Consider the following 20,393-nt stretch of genomic DNA (forward strand, 5'->3'; position numbering starts at 1 on the left):
TTCTCGCGAGAGGTTTCCCCTCCCCCCCAGCTATTGAGTGCGCGAAAGAGAAAGGAGGAGGGCGCTCCAGGCGAAAGCGCTGCAGACGCCATTATCTTCTGTTTCTCCGCTGCAGCAACCTCGACGTCTTGCCTACGTCTCGCCTTTTTGCGGCGTATAGGTAACTGGGGCTATTAGGGCTAGGGTATTATGGATTCAGGCAGGGGTTTGGCCTCCTTAAAGACTGCGCTGACTTTCCAAGCCCGGTTTTTCTCGGGCCTTTAGCGGCCTTAACAGCCTGAAGGGAGGTGCCGGCGATAGGCGGGGCCGTTGCCTTCTCGGCACGTTGATAGACACGGCCTTGGGCCAATCGCTTCGCCCTCGCGCCACCGTGGAAGCCGGGGCAACCAATCGGGCACAGCGGCGGGGTAGGAGCGCGGGGAGGCGGTGGAGGGCGGCGGGGGCCTGCGCTCGTTCTCTGTCTCGCTGTGACGGTCTGAGGCGGTGCGGCGGCGCAGGGACGGTGGCCTCGCGCGGTGAGGAGCGGGTCTGGGCCAGCGGTGCATGTGGGCGAGAACCGGAGACCAATTCTTCGGCTTGAGGGAGATGTTTCGGGGCTACTTGGTGGTTGGCCGATTCTCAGAGGGAACGTTGACCGGTTTCCCCTCCCCCATCTCCGCCATTTCCCTGAGCGTGTATCCGCAGTACGCGTTGTAGTACTAGAGGCTCGGAGAATCGCGAGGCATGCGCTTGTATGATGATATATGTTTGTAGTCTTGAAACTAGACATTTGTGGAGAAGAGGCTGACTCGAGAGCGGTAGAGAATGCCGCCCCTCCCTTTGTGTGGTTCCCGCCGCACTTCGAGTCTCCAGGCTTCAGCCTGAGATGGAGCCGGGAAGACCGAAGGGCCGGGGCTACCTCCCATGCTTTGTCTCTTCCGTAGTTGGGGGGAGGGCTCGGGGATGAGATCTCGGGACCGCGTGGTGGGTGGGGGAGGGGGTCCGCGCTCGGCTCCGCCTAGCAGCACGTAGTCGCCATTACGCGGGCCGCCATTTCCTGTCGGATCCGGGTGAGGAGAGGTGCGGCGCTTCTGCTCTGGTCTCCGGCTATTTTAACTCCCTCCCCGGTATCTGGTGAGGGGAGGGCATGTTTGCGCTCGGCTGTCGCCCACAGACTTAGCAATTTCCGTAGTTTGAGAAATGGTGACTAAAGGACCTGAAGGGTGAACTTCATCAACGTTACCCTTTCAAATAAATTCTGCTGTTTTTGTCTTTAAACTCCTTAACCAAATCTTCCGCCATACCACAGTATTTAACTGAGAACTGGGCCAGGATAACATTTCAGTTAGTCGTTAGTTACCGATAAACCTTAAGAATGTGAGGCATAAATGTTGCCTTGGATTTTGCTGTACGCTGTCTAGTCCCTAGTATGGGCCACATGCCGCCGCTTTCGGACGGTCCTAAGAGGGGACCTAAAAAAAAAAGGCTGTTAAAATTGGTGATAAAGGTGTAATTGTTAGATTATACCCTGATTTTAAATGTCCCTCTGGTTGTTGTATTGGTATTCAAGAACCCTGTTAACTCTGTTGAATGAATAATCGAGTGGACTTGGAAGTTTGGGTTTACTTATGTATCGGGTTTTGAGGTTTATATTTATCCCTAGATGAATCTTGTTGCATGTGGCTTCAGTTTGCCTTTTTTTATCTTCATAAACTTCGGAGATTTCAGAGACCAGCATTTCTAGTCATCAATGGAAAGAAACACCAAAAGTGATTAAAAATTCAATATAAAACCTTTTTCATAAACTTAGAGATTTCAGGGATAAAATTGAGAATCGTGGATGAGTGGTCTGCTGTGTACTTAACGTAAAACAGCTAGTTTGTGGTGGGACTTGATTCAATGACTAAAAATTAGTGTTTTTCCTTCTGCAAAAAAAATTCAGATGCCCTTTTTTTCTTTAAGGCGGTAATTTGAGCATTTAAGATCCTAAAACGAAGAAACTAATTTTAGAACTAGCTCTTCAGTATTTGTATTCAAATTAGCGTTCATTAGTATTCAGTAATAAGCGACCAAAAAAGCAAAACTGTTTTATGTTGGATTTTATAGGCTACTGCAGCACTAGGGTGTCAGTTGGTCCCGCCCAGAACACTTCAGTTCTGCTCTGCAAGGATATATAATAACTGGTACGTTCTAGAAGCAGATTTATTTCTTTACCTTTTTTTTTTTAACGTTTAGCAAGATGCACATCTACTTCTCAATAAGGCAAATGTACTAGCCTCAATTTTTTTCTACAGATTGGTGTGCCCATTTAATACAAGAAAATGGAAACTGAACAGCCCGAGGAAACCTTCCCCAATACTGAAACCAATGGTGAATTCGGTAAGAGGACATTTTAATTCTAACAGTTTTACATGTTCTGTTCATTTTATGTCTGTTTAGTCTGAGATGCCTGTTAACATTTCATCTTTTAAATATGACCTAGAGAATTGTAAACGAGAAAACCAATCAGTATGAAAATGTTTTCCTGGCATTTTGTTATTTGTAATCCTATTAAGTATTTTGGCATGGTATCTTGCTTAGAAAATATTGGAAGGGATTTAAGCTTTGATCCTTTCTGAAAGTCCTGCATATGAGTGCTGAGTGCCTTTGACTTTGTTAAAACATAACTTGGAATTAGCAACAAATCTCTTCAAATGGAATGGAGTTGCTTTGTGTGATATAGTTAAAACTAAAATGCAACTAAATTAAGGGTACTTTTGAAGATACTGCTTTCTTTGAAATATGAATTGTTAATTTTTAGGTAAACGTCCTGCAGAAGATATGGAAGAGGAACAAGCTTTTAAAAGATCTAGAAACACTGATGAGATGGTTGAATTACGCATTCTGCTTCAGAGCAAGGTATAAATTTTATTCTTGACAATTTGTAAGTGGTTCTTAAGTAGAAAATAAGTTCAGGTTTGGGAAGCCTTCAAAATCTTAAGAGGTTGAAGAATAAACAAGACTGGATGTGAAGGTGCCTACTATTGAAATGAGTCTGTTTACAGGGGGATACTGTAAAATTACTGTTTCAGTTTTATGTTAAGTGTATTTCTGGCATTCTGAATATTCCAAACCTTTGGCTTGGTGTTAAATGACCCAAATACATAGATTATTTCTTTTTCCTTGTTTAATCTGATGGTTTTGATATTCAATAGATTTTCAGTCCTATAACAAAAAAGAGAAGTTATAGGTTTTTTAGTTAAATCTTACATAGGAAGACAATTTTAGGAAAAGGCAAAAAAAGTTTCATCTTTTTTATCTTCTCCAGAATGCTGGAGCAGTGATTGGAAAAGGAGGCAAGAATATTAAGGCTCTCCGTACAGACGTAAGTATTAAAGAGTTTATACTACTACGCAAGCAGCTTCAGTTTGTGTTTGTAGAATTTTAAAGATTTGCATCATAGAAATCATAGTCTAGTTTATACGCCATTTGTAATAATTGATTACATATATGAATCAAGGTTTTCCATTCCTGATTAAACAAAACCCAAATGGATTTGGGGGTGGCAATATTAAACCTTTTCACTACACCGAATTGTTCACTTCAGGCAAGACAACATCTCAGAAATAACCAGTGTAAAAACCGTTTATTGCAACCTTTTCCGTGTGTGATTAGAATATGACCAAAAACCATTGCAGGTGGCTGATTAAACTCAGAAAATTTTACCTTTTTTTTACTTGTCCATCTGTTCTTTAACAGCATGCACATGGAACACGATGTTGAGGTTGCAAGATTTAAATATGGATAAAGAATAGAGTAGGCACTTGATTGCATAATTAGGAAAGCATTTGTCAATGCCAATGATTTGAGTCTTCATATTTTATAGTGGGTTGACTATTGTGTTAGACACATTGAAATGTTGGTGTCACCAGTAGTGAGCATAATTTATAGGACTTGGCTACACCAAATTTCCTAGGTTTTTTTCTCATAGTGTACACACTCTTGATGTTCCTTTGTTAAAGTTGAGGCAAATAATAACTTGATGTTGAATATTTATTTGATAGTATTTCATTTCTCTCTCGCAGATCTTTGTATGTTTCTCTTGATTACTGTAAACTGAACTTGGAGATTTGCTTAAAATTTTACAAACTTGCCTGTTAAGACCTAGGAATGCGTTTTAAACCTCCAGGAAACCAAACTATAAGTCTTTTTAGGAGTTAAGGTTTTTGGTGGTGTGGGAATTTTTGTTTTGTCTTTTATAAGCCTCTCTCCTCTTAATCCAGATGTTCTATATAGTTATCTGGGTTATTAATTCCCCCATTTCCTCAAGAATTTCAGTAAACTGAGTCATGACAGGTTTGTGTCTACCCTCATGAGCCAGCCTGCTACTGAAACATCATTTGTTTCTGTTTTTTCTTTTTAAATAGCTAGTACCATCATTGAAGGTCCTTAATGTTAAGCCACAGTCAGATATAGAGAAGTCCATTATTGTGTTAATCTTCAGAACAACTTAAGCTTGTTTCATTAATTGAGAGTATGAGTATAGTTTGTATTAAATTAAAATTTATTGCTTTTCCCCCTTTTCCCTCTCCTTGTTTTTTTGGCCATATATCTCCGTTGCCCATGTACTGGATCGACTTACCCCTGCGTTGCCCACCATGACGTTGGCCCATCCGCCCCTGAACGCCCATGTGAAAACCCTGGTTGGCTATGCCCAAAAATGTGCTCGTTGCCAAACGGGTACCATACTTGACAACTTCTGATTGAATGCCCATGCCCAATGCCAACATCCACGAACGCCAATGACCAATGCAGTACAATGCCAGTGTTTCAGTCCCAGACAGCAGTGGCCCCGAGCGGTATGTCCCAACAGTTTATGCCTCACTGCCTGATTAGAAAGAGAGAAATGTATTTTATTACCTGCCTATTATATAATTAAATAGTATCCCCTTTAGACGGTGTATTGTTTTTCAAGTTTCTGTCTTATTTTCCCCATTAAGTCTTTTTGTCACTGAACTTTTACCGTGAGTTGCCCACCCAAACGATCCACTAATTTTATTTCGATGGAAGGAGCACAGCTTCAAGTGTTGCATATTTGCTGCATTGTAAATCAAATTGTTACCAAAAATAGTCTCTCGCTCTGTCTTTGTGGCCCACCTTGCTTCCCAACATTGCCTGTTCATAATTTTTTCTGATGAAATGCTAACTCTAGTTCACTTTCCTTCACTTCTCATTTGTGTTTTGTCTTGCATTTGTATTTGTTTTCTTGCAGAGCCCATTAGTGACCTAATTTCTAACTGGTATCCATAACCTTACTCCAGATACAATGTTCACCACTTGCATATTCCCCCACTTTGCCTACGAGAAGGTGTGCCAGTTTTACCAATGTAACAGCGAGGGTATCCTTAATTAACTCGGTGGCGGGGAACATAAATATTCAACTCTGCTTCAGTTCTGGTCAATTTATTGCCCACTTAATCTGAGCCCTTCCAAGAGCCCATTCTCTCTGTCTCTCTGCAAGTGTCCTAATATTGTTAATGTCTGTATTGGGCATAAAACAAAATGCATGTGAAAATCTATAAATAGGCTACTTTAAATGGGGAGTATTGAATAATTGTATGTTACTTCTCTGTAAAAGTTTGAAATGACTACTGGTGATGAACACAAAACTCATTTTTCTTTTCCACCTTTTTTGTACTATCTGGTATTTGTGATGTTTGACAGCATATTGAGTATCAGTGCTGATATTGAAACAATTGGAGAAATTCTGAAGAAAATCATCCCTACCTTGGAAGAGGTAGGCTTTTTTTTTTAAATGTATTTGGTGATTGAGGGTGTGTGGGAGGTGTTTAAAGTTGTTTTACTGGGGCGTTATGGGAGAGGTACCAAGACAGTAATGTTAACAGTTTGTAGCAGCAACATCTTAAAACTGGCTGCATAACTTAATATCCACATTGTTTAAAAGTGTACTTTGGCCACTCTAGAATACATATGAACTTGTGGTTACCATACTTTTGTGGGCTTAGTGTATACTATTACGGGCGTTAGTCTAGAGGAGGTGCTTTTAAGTTGGAATATTGATTGTGGGACTTTTGGGAAAGGATTGTGTTTGATCTAGTTAAGGGTTTTTAGATTCCGTGTAATTGTTTACTTAGTTTATAGAGAAAAGTGTTTTACATTGATTTCTTAGTGTAGATGAGCAGTTTTCTCATTAATGATAATAAATGTGAAATATGTCGTAGTAGCTTTACCAATATATGCAACAATAGCCTGATCACACTAGACACTTAACCTATTACTCTTATTTTTCTACTTTCAGGGCCTGCAGTTGCCATCACCCACTGCAACCAGCCAGCTCCCGCTCGAATCTGATGCTGTGGAATGCTTAAATGTATGTCATAGTGCCATTGAACCCCACTGAAGTATGGAGCCTGGCCCATAGGATCGATTTTATTTTTAACATAGTATACTTTTCCCATCTCTATAGAAAAAGGCTTAAAAAATATGATAAGTGAATGGTCTTACAACTCACTGTTGACCCTGCTCCATGCTGCAGTGGGAATTAACTACATTTGCAAAGTGCTTTGCAGTCATTTTTATTATGGTGTTATTTGAATGTTAATAATAATTTTGTGGTAACAGCGACATGCTAAATGGCTGCAGTGTGGGTATGGTGTTGCAGGACCTGAAAATAAAATAGTTTTTTAAGGTGGTGCAGAATGTCCTTTTTGGGCCTGGCTATTGAGGATAATAAGCACATAACTGGTAAAGTTATTGAAATATAAATTCAGGTTGCTTACTGCAACAGTATATTGTTATGCTTATAGCAGATAAGTGTGTGTTACTGGGGAATCCTTGATTTGGGACTAAAATTTTACAATTCTCCCTCTGCAGTACCAACACTATAAAGGAAGCGACTTTGACTGCGAGTTGAGACTGTTGATTCATCAGAGTCTGGCAGGAGGAATTATTGGGGTCAAAGGTGCTAAGATCAAAGAACTCAGAGAGGTAAGTGCAGTGGTTTATTCTTTCCTGCCATGTTAACTTGAAAACCACCCCCTTGAGTTCTCTCCCTATCTAATTTGCTATTAGAATAGTACAAGGCCCTAGACATGCTAGAGAAATTACTTGCCAAGAATTTTACACCATTTCAAAGTCCTAAAATTTCTAAGTGTTTTTATTGGGGTAGGAAATTTACTGCAAGCAAATGTGAATTTACCTGAACTTAGGAAACCTGGTTTTAGTGGTTTTGTTCTTTTTATTTCTTCTGATTAATTTCTTTTTTATGTGAACTTATTACAGAACACACAGACAACAATCAAGCTTTTCCAGGAATGCTGTCCTCATTCCACTGACAGAGTCGTTCTTATTGGAGGAAAACCTGATAGGGTTGTAGAGTGCATAAAGATCATCCTTGATCTTATATCAGAGGTACCTTCAGAATACTTGTATATACATTTAATTTCATGAAACAGAAGTAGGTGTCTTTATTCAAAAGCAGTTTGAGAATGTTTAGATAGGTTCTGTCCCTTTACCTAGCAATTTTCTATCAGCTTTAGCTGTAAACCTAATTTAGAAATACATGGGAGAGTGTAGAAAAGTGGTCATTTTGATTACTGGTGAGGTGTTTTATCGCCTTTGGTCCTTCAAACGCAGGTTCTATAGTTCTCTGTTGTACTATATCACACAGCTTCTGACTGATGAACTTCATTAGGGATTTGTACCCTTTGCCAAGATACTGATACCCTCAGCATGTTTTTTCTTCATACACCCACTGAAATGTGAAAAGAGGCTTGTTTGTAGTCCTTAAAGCAAGGGGTAAAAGCAGGCTGCTTAGTTCTTCCCCCAGCAGCGGTAAAACTCTCCTTTTAAGACTCATTTTTTAAAATCTTTTTCTTTCTGTTACTTTTGCTTGTATTCATGTCCCTTTCTCAAGTACCTTCCCAGGAGAATTAAAGGGTTTTAAATGTTTTGTTAGTTGTTAAAAGAATGGTCCTATGAACCAAGGCTTCTTTTTCAGTCTATATAACATTGATATGTTTTTGTTTCAGTCTCCTATCAAAGGACGTGCTCAGCCTTATGATCCCAATTTTTATGATGAAACCTATGATTATGGTGGTTTTACAATGATGTTTGATGACCGTCGTGGACGTCCTGTGGGATTTCCCATGCGGGGAAGAGGTGGTTTTGATAGAATGCCTCCTGGTCGTGGTGGGCGTCCCATGCCTCCATCTAGAAGAGATTATGACGATATGAGCCCTCGTCGAGGACCACCACCACCACCACCTGGACGAGGTGGCAGGGGTGGTAGCAGAGCTCGGAATCTTCCTCTTCCTCCACCACCACCACCTAGAGGAGGGTAAGTGTTTTCATCTACACATTATTAACACACAAGAAACTGCCCTTTAGGGGTAGATAAGGGTAGGTTTTTATTTGATGTGTGTGACACGTAAGCAAACATTAACAAGTACTATGCTTGCAGAGATCTCATGGCCTATGACAGAAGAGGAAGACCTGGAGACCGATACGATGGCATGGTAAGAACTTTATCATCAATGTACATGTAAGGGATTTAAAGTGTTATAGTCAGTCACACAGTTAACATTTTGCATAAGGATAAATGTTAATTGAAAAGTTGGTAATAAAAAGGACTCTATATAGCTGTTTAATCATTTTTCTTTGCTGGAATATTAAGGTATTGAACTGTCTTTGTGTTCCATTCCTCCCCTTCTTCCTCCACCTCTCAAAATGCGATTGCTACCAACTCATATATTTTAATGATGTAAAATAGAAAATGGACATTTTAAAAGGATAGCTGCCACAGAAATACAGTTCATGTTCATGTTAATAGTTCTCTCTCTAATACAGGTTGGCTTCAGTGCTGACGAAACTTGGGACTCGGCAATAGATACATGGAGCCCATCAGAATGGCAGATGGCTTATGAACCACAGGTTGAGTATCATGAGTGTTTGCATTCATACCAGTAATGAAAGATGCTTGCCTACTCACCAAAAAGTTTTTATTTCATAACCTTTAAGTAATGTTTCTATTTCTGAGTGCTGTATTACCTGAGTAGTTTTTTTCCCTTACGGTTGTCTTCTGAAATTTACTTACTAGGGAATATATGGGAAGACGTTTACTTTGCTAAACTGAGGGATTTTCAGAGTACTTTGAAGGCAAAGTAATTTGCTGTTTTTTTCTTTCTCTTTTTAGGGTGGCTCTGGATATGGTAAGTTTTTTCCTTTGTTGAAATCAAACATTATTTCATACTTTCTACATGAACTGAATGCTCATTATTTAAATCAGATTATTCCTATGCAGGGGGTCGTGGCTCATACGGTGATCTTGGTGGACCTATTATTACTACACAAGTAACTATTCCCAAAGATGTGAGTATTCTTAAAATTCTTAACATTCTTGTAATGTTACAAGGAACACTTAATCCTTTTCTTTTCCTGGTTTTCAGTAAAAGATTTTTAATAAATGTATTCCATTTTAAAATTAAAATTGTGTTTTCAGAATTTCAGTGAGATGTTATCTCCTTAGTCTCTTTGTCAAGTGATCGGTACTACTAAAAGCAGTTAGAGGATTTTGAGCCTTTGATTTGCTATTAAAGGAAATGCTGATGTGCAGTGTAAATATGTTGTAATCCAAACCTCAGCTATTTAGAGAACATTAAATAACAATCATAGAATGACTATACAAAGTTAATACTCTCAGTCATTGAAAACATAGGTTGTATGGTTTCTTTTAAAGTACATCATAAACACTTGCTTTTAAAAATCTTTTCAGTTGGCTGGATCTATTATTGGCAAAGGTGGTCAACGGATTAAACAAATCCGTCATGAGTCAGGAGCTTCGATCAAAATTGATGAGCCTTTAGAAGGATCCGAAGATCGGATTATTACCATTACAGGAACACAGGACCAGATACAGAATGCACAGTATTTGCTGCAGAACAGGTCAGTTTAAGTTGAACTTTATGTTAGCATATACATACTAAAACTTGCTTTAAAAGCTTTCCTTCTCGGTTGATTTTTCTTTTAGAAGCCATGGTGTCTCAACCTTTTGGGGACCTAACTTCTAAACATTCTAATAGCTTTGCTTTAATTTTCTTCTGCTTTCTTACTAAAAATGAAGACATTCAATACTAATCTTGCTGGAAGAAGCCTTAACCAAGCAAACTTCTCATTTCTCTGGTGAAAACTGCTGCCCAAACCACTTGTTAAAATTATACAGAGCCTGTAGAAAATATAGAAGATTCATTGGATGTTGGTCTAGTTCTGTGTGGAAGACTAGTGATTTTGTTGTTTTTAGATAACTAAATCGACAACAAATCACAGTCTGCCATATGGCACAGGCCATGCCTCTACAGGACAAATGATTGGTGCTGTAAAATGCAGCATTTCACACCTTACTGGCATTTCTTTGACTTTTCTACCAAATATTAACAACTTTGATTTCATTTTCTTAATTCTGCTTTGATGTCTGATTTAATAAATCGTTCTTCTTGAATGTTACATTGCTGTAATTTGTAATTACTAATGTTTTAATTTTTCTAATTGTAATGGACATGTTTATCATTTTAATTTAGCATTGAAATTGTCTTAATGTTGATGAAGATGTTACGAACAAAAATTCTAATTCGTACTTTTTTTTTTCTTTTCTTTTATAGTGTGAAGCAGTATGCAGATGTTGAAGGATTCTAATGCAAGATATTTTTTCTTTTTTATAGTGTGAAGCAGTATTCTGGAAAGTTTTTCTAAGACTAGTGAAGAACTGAAGGAGTCCTGCATCTTTTTTTTTTTTTATCTGCTTCTGTTTAAAAAGCCAACATTCCTCTGCTTCATAGGTGTTCTGCATTTGAGGTGTAGTGAAATCTTTGCTGTTCACCAGATGTAATGTTTTAGTTCCTTACAAACAGGGTGGGGGGGGGGGGAAGGGCGTGCAAAACTAACATTGAAATTTTGAAACAGCAGCAGAGTGAGTGAATTTTAGTTTTTGTTTATTGGTTTGGTTAAGAAAAAATTCCCCCCCCGTGTAATTATTGTGAACACTTCATTATGTGATCACTATATAACATTTTGGCGGGGAGGGTGGGACAAGGAGGGAAAAGTAACAGTAGTCCATATGTCCCTGGCATCTATCTATTCAAAGCAGTATGCAGAATGTAATGCTCTTTTGTAAGAAACGTTTTATGATTTTTAAAATAAATTTAGTGAACCTATTTTTGGTGGTCTTTTTTTTTTTTTTTTTTTTGAGACAGTCATTTTCAAATGGCTGAAATCCCCAACTCATCCCCAAACTAAACACTAAAGTTTGATTTTCAGCTCCTCTGTTGGATATAAATAAATGCATCTCTTCTTGGATATAGACTAAAATACCTTGGCAAATTCAGTTCTGGTGATTTTCTTTATGGTTTGAAAGTCCATTGCTTGGGGAAATCCATCATACACGCTCATGCTTATAAGCTGGGGGTATTTTTTGTTTGCTTTTGCAAATGCTTGCCCCTACTTGGCAACAGTTTTCTGTTAGTAATTGTGAAGAACCAAGAGTGGGGGGAGCAGTACTACAAATTGAGTGATGCTATAAATATATGCCAGAAGCCTAATTGCAGCAAGTTTGAATAATCAATAATACTTGGTAATGGAAGTGACTGATGATGCTAAATAAGTCCTGATTATTTTTTATTAGATAATTTCTCACCTATAGACTAAACTGTCAGCCTGCTAGTGTCTTAGTTACTCTGTAAAATATATATATATTCTTGTTTTTCCATTGTATGCAAATTTTAAAAAAAGATGTACCATTTCTCTGTTGTATGTTGGATTATGTAGGAAATGTTTGTGAACAACTCAAAAAAAAGTTTGCTGTGGATGTTTTGTGTAGTATCTTGGCATTTGTGTTGACAGTTGAAAGTTCACTTCCAAATAAATAAAATTCCCATAATGCTAGATTGGATGTGCTCCCAGTTTGAACAAGGGTTGATTGACACATGTAAAATTTGTTAAAATGTTCCTCTTAAAAGGAAATACAGTACTCTTAAATTACATATTTTTTGTGTGATGTTGTTTTTCTAGCATTTATAAATGAAGTAGGGGTGGTAAATTCCAGCAGTTTAGGTTCTTGATTTGTTAAAGGGGAAGTCTAGCATGAGAGCTAAGTCATTGCCCAGTTTTCACATCAGACATTCTGAGTGAGTTTTGGGTTTCTGTCTTGAATAGCTTGTTTGACGTTTTGAGAATATTGACAGATACTATAAAATAACTGCAGAGTATGATTTCCTGGCTCATAAATCATCCTAAAACACTTAAACTCCAACTGTCCAATAAACATGAGAACAATTAACGTGGAAAAGGATTCAGATAACAATTCTGCATTAAGTTTAGAAAAGATTTGTGTATAGAATATTGGCAGGTTTTTTTTGGAATACACAAACTACTTGAAAGTTTTAAGGCCATTAGAATTTCTGTGATGGGTCCCTTTTGAGGAAGGAGGATTGTGTTCTCTTGTAAGTGAAATAAATGTTTGGTGTCACAGCATCACTTAATTGTGGAATCATTTCCCCCTAGGTGAAATCAGGCTGACTTGCCACATCAGTGTTACTTAGCTTCCCTGTGCTATTTTATGAGTGAGTTACATGCTTAGAGTAGTGTGACCTACCCAAGTTGAAATAAGAGCCCTTCCCCTAGAGAAAAATTACTGGTAATGACATTTTGATCAAATTGTTATTCTTGATGGAGGAAAGCTCTCAACAGAGCTGCTTTCAAGAATCAGTTATGGTATGCAGACCTAATGTAACATCTAGACAATACTGCATTGGCTGAAAGTGCTTTTATTTTTGCCTTTTATGATAGTGAAGACCTTGAACATTTGAATCTACTAGAGAGAAATAGGTTGGCGAATACCTGGCATTGATAGGTTGAGCAAACAGCTTTGGGAGGGAGCGGCTGTTTGCACTGCCACTATTGGTAAGTGGTGCCATATGCTCGTGGAAATTGAGAAAAATACTGAGCTTAAGATTTATTAAATGTAAAGGGGACATTTAGGCCATTTTCTAAAGCAAGTTCATACGATTGAAGCTTTAAAAACTAAAGCATAAACAAGGTTTCAGAAAGGTTTTTGAAAGTTACTACCAAAATGTCAACAGATGAGTTCGAAACCAGGTTGCACCAAAATTTTGTCAGTAATGAAAAAAGGAATTTAAAACCTTTCCCTATTCAAATCTTAATAGTTGGCCTGAGACTCTATAATCTGTTAAGATGATGCAGAAGTTAATCTTAAATCGTTAAAAGCAATTGGGATACACAGACATGATATTTGGGGAAATTAACAGCAAATTTTTCCCTACTAAAGTGATTTATTGTAATTTCTTGCTCAGGACTTGAATTACTGTTCCAGAAATAAGTTAATTTGCTTGAGATTTCTGTTAAGTAAAATAGGCTTATATTTTTAATTTCCTCTTTAGACCAATGAGATAAGGTCCATAAGATTAGTTTGATTTTTTTTTTAAGTTTATAAAGCTTTAAATGCCATCAAAATTTTTAGTGGGTAGGGATTCAATCTTTGGCTAAATACAAATTAAGTCAAATACTCTTGTTTATAATAAAGATTTGCCCATTGCTGGCAAGTTTGAGGTGAAACTGACCTAATTTCTCCACTGGCAGCACTGACTTGGAAAGCAACATTGCAATGTTTCTCAAACTTTGTAGAACCACTTTAATAATCAACAACACTGATTAAACATGAAAATTCTGGACCATACTTCAGCTCCACCGAATCATAATCTTAGAGCGGTGCTAGGAATCTGTCTTTAACAAAATCTCCAATTCATAGAGCACTAAGTAGTAAGAACTGGAAGTGTGTTCCCATACCTTTTCATGAACTCGTCCAATACAGACTTAGTTCCCTCTGTACAGGGAAGTGGAAGGCTCTAAGAGTGCAGTGATGAGCAAAAAGGGTCAGTTCGGGGAGAAAATAGAAGTAATGAGGACAAAAGACCTGGGTACTATATGGTGAACATATGTGAGTACATATATGTGTACATATTCACAAGCATGTTAACTTGAAACAACTAGAGCTAAAATAAAATGCCAGTGTATATTGACCTGGAATTCTGTCCCTTGCTCTTAGCAGATGAAAAAGATAAGGGTTTGTGTACATAGATGGACATCATTTGTCCAACAAGGTCTCAGCATTTCTAGTCAGGGAAGAAATCTGACCTGGGGAAAAATAGAAGGAATAACTGGAAAATTAAGGATGATTTGGTTTTAAGTACATGCAGGCAATTGTATTGCTGAGTGGAGCTGGCTGAATGTGTAAGCACACATTAGAAATAAGATGCAAATATCATGTGTTAAGAGTAGGTACCCCTGTTTGTAAACTTGTAAACTGAGCAACAGACCCACTAACTGGGTTGGGGGTAACTGGTACACCAGTTACCTTGTCACCTCAAACCTTCCTAGTATTCACGTAATTTTTTTGTCCAGAGCCCATCAGGATTTCTTGTTTTCCCACTCAAAAGCTCTCCACCCCATTTCTCCCTGCTCTCCCCCAAACTCAACATCTGTAACCTCTTGATCTGTAATTGTGAAGGAAATAAAAGGTGCACCCACTTAAATTAGACCATTTAAAACTGGAAGATTTTGATACCTTCAAAATCCTTTGAGAAATATTTTCCTCTTTTGGACATAAAATTCCCCTTGGCCCTTTTTTTCCTGAAGTCTTCCTGCGGTTAAGAACATGCTCTGGAAGGGAAGGACGGATTCACCTAGAACAAATAGTCTGCAGGAGAGGAGTCCGGGAGTGAAAGCATTATGACAGCTGCTTATCAGACCAAAACAGAGAAGTCATTGTGATAGTAAAGAGATTTGACAGCAGAATAGAAGGTGCCAGCTAGGTCCCACAGACCTTAGGGTTCAGCCTGAGGCAGGGCAAATTATGAGCAGGAACTCCAGATAAGTTGAATAGGAAGCGAAAAGCAAAGAAGCCTTCTATTTGGAATCCTGCAGTGTTGCTAAGAGATAGGCTGGTAAAAACAGCAGAAATTGAGGCATATATTTTGGCACAGACCCTGAGACTTTACACATACACACACCACAGAATTCCCTTTCATTCCCATATTGCTTAAGAGTGATACCAGTTGAGTACCGAGGGGCTTGCCATGGGATCACCATGGTGCATGGGATGGTTACTGCATGGCAGGAAGTGTAATGTAGACAGCCCAGAAGGGCTGGATGGAGATACAGCAGAATCTCAGGATTGTCAGTGCCAGTGAAAAAAGTGAGATCAAGTTAGTCAAGGAAGACCACTGGGCTGAGTGCCGAGAAACCAGACCACCACTCACTAGTTCGGTCATTCAGTGGTGAAGGGGGAGACTAGGAGCCAAAATTCAGATACCAGACAGACTACACCTCAGCTGGAGGTCAGAGACAGCTTGTTGACAAAGGCCTATTCCTCCCATTATGAGAACAACTAAAACTCTTTCCATCTAGACCTTGGAAGGTCTTGAAAAGGTGGAGGTGAACAACAGAATTTTTAGAGAAAAAAAAAAAGCTCTAATAAGGGGTCTTACCTTCAAGGTAACTGAATAATTATTTCCCTTAAATTAGACCATTTAAAACTGGAAGACTCCAGCTGACTTGGAAAGTTTTTTTGTCTACCATCAATGGGAATGGGAACTTATGAGAAAGAGGGCATATAAGAATTTGGGAGCTCTCTAAATCCTCATAAAAGCAGGAGAGGTAAGACTAATACTGTTAAACCGTAAATTCTCATTTGGGTTAGCCTTCATTTGGCAGATCAGGCAGGCAGCCTTTTTAGCTAGATCATTTTATTCATACTTGTGTCTCAAACTGGCACAAATTCGGTGTACAGTTCAGACTCCAGAACTCGGATCAGGCTGACACCAATCCCCAGCTGAGACCAAATCATGGCTTGACTAATTACTGCCCATACTGCTTCTCTCATGCCCTTTCACCTGAGTGTTTTTCCAGTGAATCCCTTGCACAAGCATCTCCAGCTCAGGCCCTGCTGCTTGGGACTTAATCTACAACAGATGAGCTGGAGCTAGAGCAGAAATTTACATCACCCGGACATCCTTAACTTAGATTTTGATACACTAAGTAATAAGACATTGCATTATCTCCTGAAAAAGCTGTGAGAATTTTGTGTTCTATGAGGAATAACTGCACTGTTAGGAGTATTTCTGGAAGTATGTGTATGGGAAGAAAATTCTTTGGATTCTGAACCCCTGCCTCAGGTTCTGTTCAAGGTAAATATTCCTATGTATGTTTATTTTTATACTTTTAAAAAAAGCAGGCTTATATATTTATAATTGTATAATCTGTATCCCCACTTCTTTCTGCATTACAATCTAAGCAGAGTGCTGTATTGCCAACTGGCACCAATTCTCCAAATCAGAGTGTGCAAGAGAAACACCTTGGATGATCCTCTTCAATAGAAGATACACCAGGCAAACTGTCTACTTCTGTTCCCCAAAATAAAATAACTTGAAGGTCTGCTGCTGCTCTTCCACATATTTGAATTTCAGTTCTGGAAATTTCTTCAATCTGTCTTTCATCAGTGCAACAACCCTTTGATGGTAACCTTGAGTTAAAGAAGGTGATTACCAGATCAGTATTTTGCATTTTATCCTGAAATGAAAGGTGAGTTCAAACTTTTTCAGAGATCTCATTTGTAAAGCAGTGCACACAAGTTTGGATTGTAGTGAAGAGAATTTGTCAAAAAGGAACTCAGAATTACTAGTATCATTCAAGCCACTCCTTTGATGACATTTCAGTCTTGTGTATAATCTAGTAAGGGAACATCACTGGAATTCAGCAAACTTCTCAAGGGCTGCGACTTACTGCAGAACTTTGTTGTGTTTTTTTAGACAGCAAAGAAAACGAATTTCCAGCTTATTATAAAAGGATATAACTCAGGAACATCCAGATGGAAGAGACACGTAGGACAAGGTCTTGTAGAAAGGGCACAGAGCTTCCAGCTTTAAGCATGTCACTCTCCCTGACTCTCTACATGTTCACTAACTTGGAAGCTCTGTATTGTTTTAAAAATACTTAGTTCTTCCTCCTAAGTAGGAAACATTAATTTCACTAGTTAAAAGCAAAGAATGGTTCAAAAAATTCTACTTGGCTTTGAACTATAGTAATAATGATGTGTATAATGGAAATACATTTATTGCATTATAACTAAATATTTTAAAACCAACTGAAGTATTTAAGAGTCAGAGTTTTCACTAGAAAGAGTCCATTCTGTCCCTAAGCCATAGCCTGTAAGATGGGACACTTTATATGCAAGAAGAAGAGAATAGTAAGAGAAAAATCCTCCAATGACCCTAAGAAAACTAGGATAATATAATGCCCTAGAAACCAAGAATGAATTTCAAGGAAGTGGTCAATTTTAAATGTGATTGATCAGTAGATAGATAAGATAGGTAGGTAGGTAGGTAGGTAGACAGATGAAGAAAAGGAACAGAAAAATTACACAGTAGTAAACTATATATTCTGCAAAGCCTTCTTGGGGCTTTAGTCTATTGATCACTGTGGGAAAGTTGGGGGAAATGAAAAATAATTGAGATGCTCTATCTTCACAAATTCCATTTTACTTCTCTGCTTTCCTCCTTCTGCATATGAGAAACTACAGCCTCCTCTCTAAGTGTCTGCTGTCCATCCATGCATCTAACTTTTGCAATGTTTCTTCAAGAATACCTTTTAACTGACTATTTAAATATATGCCATAGCCTATAAGGATAGAAAATAGTAGATGTAGCAATTATTGTTGCCAATGCTTGACATTTATTTAGCCCTTCAGAATGAGGGCTCTTTTGATGACTGGAATAATCTAATCTAGCAAGGGAGGAGAAGGAAAAGGATGTTGTGTAGGTAATGAACTCATCTCCTGTATTCCCAGAATCTTGTAGATACACTTAAAAACAAAAAACAAAAAACAAAAAAAAAAGGAAAAAAGTGGTGAGGACACATCATTGCTCCTGCCTCCCTCCTTTGTTAACTTTTAAAATGCAAGTTTAAGGACTATTTAAAGGTCATCTAGATTATTCTCTTCAAAAGCCTATGCCTACAGGGTAGAACTTCTGGCAGTTTTACAAAAGAAATATATCACCTAGCATGTTCCTTTGCCCCTTTTATTTTCATCTTTCTTTCTGTGGCACATGTCTGTAAGGGCAGAGCCACCTACCAACCATAAAGACAAAAGCCACATGCTAGGGATAGTGAGCCAAAGCAAGGAGCCTAGTTCCTTGCTGACATTCTCAAATAGCAACACCAGCCCTGGAGTGCCTACCTCTGGACTTACTGTATGAGAAAAACAGTGCCCTGCTTATTTCATCACTTTAGTCTGGTTTTCTGTTGCTTGAAGTACAGTCCTACCCAGACATTTGAGTGTCTGCATTCCCCACTAGATCGTAAGATTTCAGATACCATGTCTGTATTTCCTATTATGTACGATAGGAAGTTTCACAGCAAGTAATAGAAAATTCAACTCAAAACTGCTTTAAACTGTAAGGAAGTTTATTAACTCAACTGGAGATCCATAAGTAGGATGGATTTGAGTTGATGTAATCCCATTATTTCAGCTGCGTACTTTACCTCCCTTCATAGTCAGGTTGCTGTCAAAAGGACTGTACCAATTTCCAGCCTCATATCCAAGTTCAAACACGTCCAAAGTAGGTGTGAATTACTTCTGAAAGTTCTCCTGGAAAAGCTTTTCTGGAAGCATCCTGCCAACCTATTGTTGCAACTCATGGAGGTGAAATGGGCAACATGCACAATCCTAATCCAGTCCCTGGCAAGAGGGTGATAATTACCCTTAGACTAGCAGACCACCCTGAAGCAGAGGATGCTGAGCTACACCAACTGTGCATAAGGGGGAGGGATTCCTGAACATCAGGATTCTGTTGACAAGGGAGGAGGAAGAAAAGAATGTTGAGTAGGTAACAAACTCACCTTCAGTATTCCCAGAATCTTGTAGACATACTTAAAAAAGAAAGAAAAAAACACATGCAGAGTTTATGCTTTATCTCAACAATAATTTCCTTGAAAAGGAAGCATGTTGTACTTTTGTTTATACTACTCTTAGTCTCTAACTCAATATCCTGAGCACAGTAGGAATGTTGTCAACTTTTTTTCTGTTAATAAGCCTCAGTGAAAGAAAATTGCCTAAACTGTTTAACCGCCTGGATTCTTTTGTAGGTTGCTAGATTTTCTTGCTAATCAATTTCTTTGACTCAAGACTTAGAGCTGCTGGGAAAGAAAGGAAAAATCTTAAGTCAACAGATTTTACATTTATTCAACAACCTTATTTTAATGCACTGGTGACTTTTTCTGGAAAAGCAAATCATAATAAAGTCCTTAAAGTACCCTTTTCTTACCAAAACGAAGAAACTGGAGGGATGAAGATATTCTGCTTCTCTAAGGGCACAGTCGTCAAACTTAAACTCCAAATCCTCCCAAAATTCCAGGATTCTTTACTGTCAATAACTAGAGATGACTACTGATGATTATTTTTAATAGTTGATTGTCAAAGTTGTGAACATTTCACATTATCCATGGAGATATAAGACTCCGAAGGAGAAAAAAATGTCTCTATACTAAAATTTCATCACTAGCCCAATCTGGATCACTGCTACATTGACTCCTGTGCTTCTCTCTTCAGCCTAGTAAAAAGTATTTTTTTTTAAAGTTTGAGGTTGCCAGGTGATACTTATTCCCTCTAATTGTGTCTCCACAGTAGGGCCATTGATATGGTCACCACTTGACCCAAATGGTTGGCTCGTAGGAATTGCCCTTGACTGGGGGATGGATAAACAAGGATTTCAATCTCATGCAGACAATTCCTGTGACCCACGGATAACCACTGAACCACTCAGCTTCTCTTACCAAACGAGGTTTACAATCACTGCTTTTGTCACAGCCAAAACTAAATGAGATGCAGAACTTAGCACAGTTCCAGGCACACAATGTTAATTTAACAATTTAGTACACTTGTTTTCTTACCCATTTCTTCAAACCCAAATGTTCATTCGTCTTCCAAATGGGCCAGGAATTTAGCAAAAGAGGAGGCTTGCTGGGGGATGGGGTGGGATAGCAGTCTGGGCGTAGCTCGGACCCGCCCAGTACCGAACCGACACTGCCTGCTCTAAAGCTCGTCGTGGCTCAGGGACCAGGCTGCTAGGCGTTGTCGACGGCGTCGTGCCTGGACTTCGCCCTCCAAGGAGAGGGGAGGGGCAGGAGGGAGTTAAAGGAGGGAACACCGTCCAGGGATTGGCATCAGCGTGACCCAGGCGAGCCGCAGCCCCACCTACGCAAACATAGGGTGGGAGCGCGGCCAAAATGGCGCACGTCGCAATGTACACAACTTCCGCCCGCCGCGCGCCGGACACTTCCACGCGCTTTCC

At 38.9% G+C, this 20,393-nt stretch overlaps 1 protein-coding gene and 1 long non-coding RNA gene across 8 annotated transcripts; one reads left to right on the forward strand and one right to left on the reverse strand.

Moving 5' to 3' along the window:
• Positions 1-22: 22 nt before the first annotated feature.
• On the forward strand, positions 23-12,011 carry HNRNPK (heterogeneous nuclear ribonucleoprotein K). 7 transcript variants are annotated; one of them, XM_036923230.2, is made up of 17 exons: positions 23-160; positions 2,086-2,162; positions 2,274-2,358; positions 2,780-2,877; positions 3,287-3,343; positions 4,774-4,817; positions 5,683-5,755; positions 6,278-6,349; positions 6,853-6,966; positions 7,261-7,389; positions 8,010-8,317; positions 8,441-8,495; positions 8,827-8,910; positions 9,173-9,188; positions 9,266-9,348; positions 9,752-9,921; positions 10,635-12,011. In XM_036923230.2, exons 3-17 carry the CDS (start codon positions 2,301-2,303, stop codon positions 10,666-10,668), a joined length of 1,395 nt encoding a protein of 464 aa, XP_036779125.1. In that variant the 5' UTR covers positions 23-160; positions 2,086-2,162; positions 2,274-2,300; the 3' UTR covers positions 10,669-12,011. The 7 variants fall into 7 exon arrangements, with proteins under 7 accessions (XP_036779125.1, XP_036779129.1, XP_036779130.1 ...); XM_036923234.2 differs by having other exon boundaries at positions 10,695-12,011; XM_036923231.2 differs by lacking the exon at positions 23-160 and adding an exon at positions 398-515.
• A 2,604-nt stretch (positions 12,012-14,615) lies between these two features.
• On the reverse strand, positions 14,616-20,211 carry LOC130682973 (uncharacterized). Its single transcript, XR_008996489.1, has 3 exons — positions 19,993-20,211; positions 18,943-18,972; positions 14,616-17,050 (listed from the first exon to the last, which is right to left on the reverse strand). It is a non-coding gene; the product is annotated as an uncharacterized LOC130682973 (long non-coding RNA).
• Between the last annotated feature and the right edge of the window lie 182 nt (positions 20,212-20,393).

Source organism: Manis pentadactyla, chromosome 3, assembly GCF_030020395.1.
Source record: "Manis pentadactyla isolate mManPen7 chromosome 3, mManPen7.hap1, whole genome shotgun sequence".
NCBI classification, from domain to species: domain Eukaryota; kingdom Metazoa; phylum Chordata; class Mammalia; order Pholidota; family Manidae; genus Manis; species Manis pentadactyla.

Bases quoted from the DNA above. Each gene is read 5' to 3' on its own strand.
- HNRNPK (XM_036923230.2), top strand. From the start codon at position 2,301: ATGGAAACTGAACAGCCCGAGGAAACCTTCCCCAATACTGAAACCAAT. The intron at 2,878-3,286 runs GTATAAATTTTA...TATCTTCTCCAG, and splicing joins GCATTCTGCTTCAGAGCAAG to AATGCTGGAGCAGTGATTGG. The intron at 6,967-7,260 runs GTAAGTGCAGTG...AACTTATTACAG, and splicing joins AGATCAAAGAACTCAGAGAG to AACACACAGACAACAATCAA.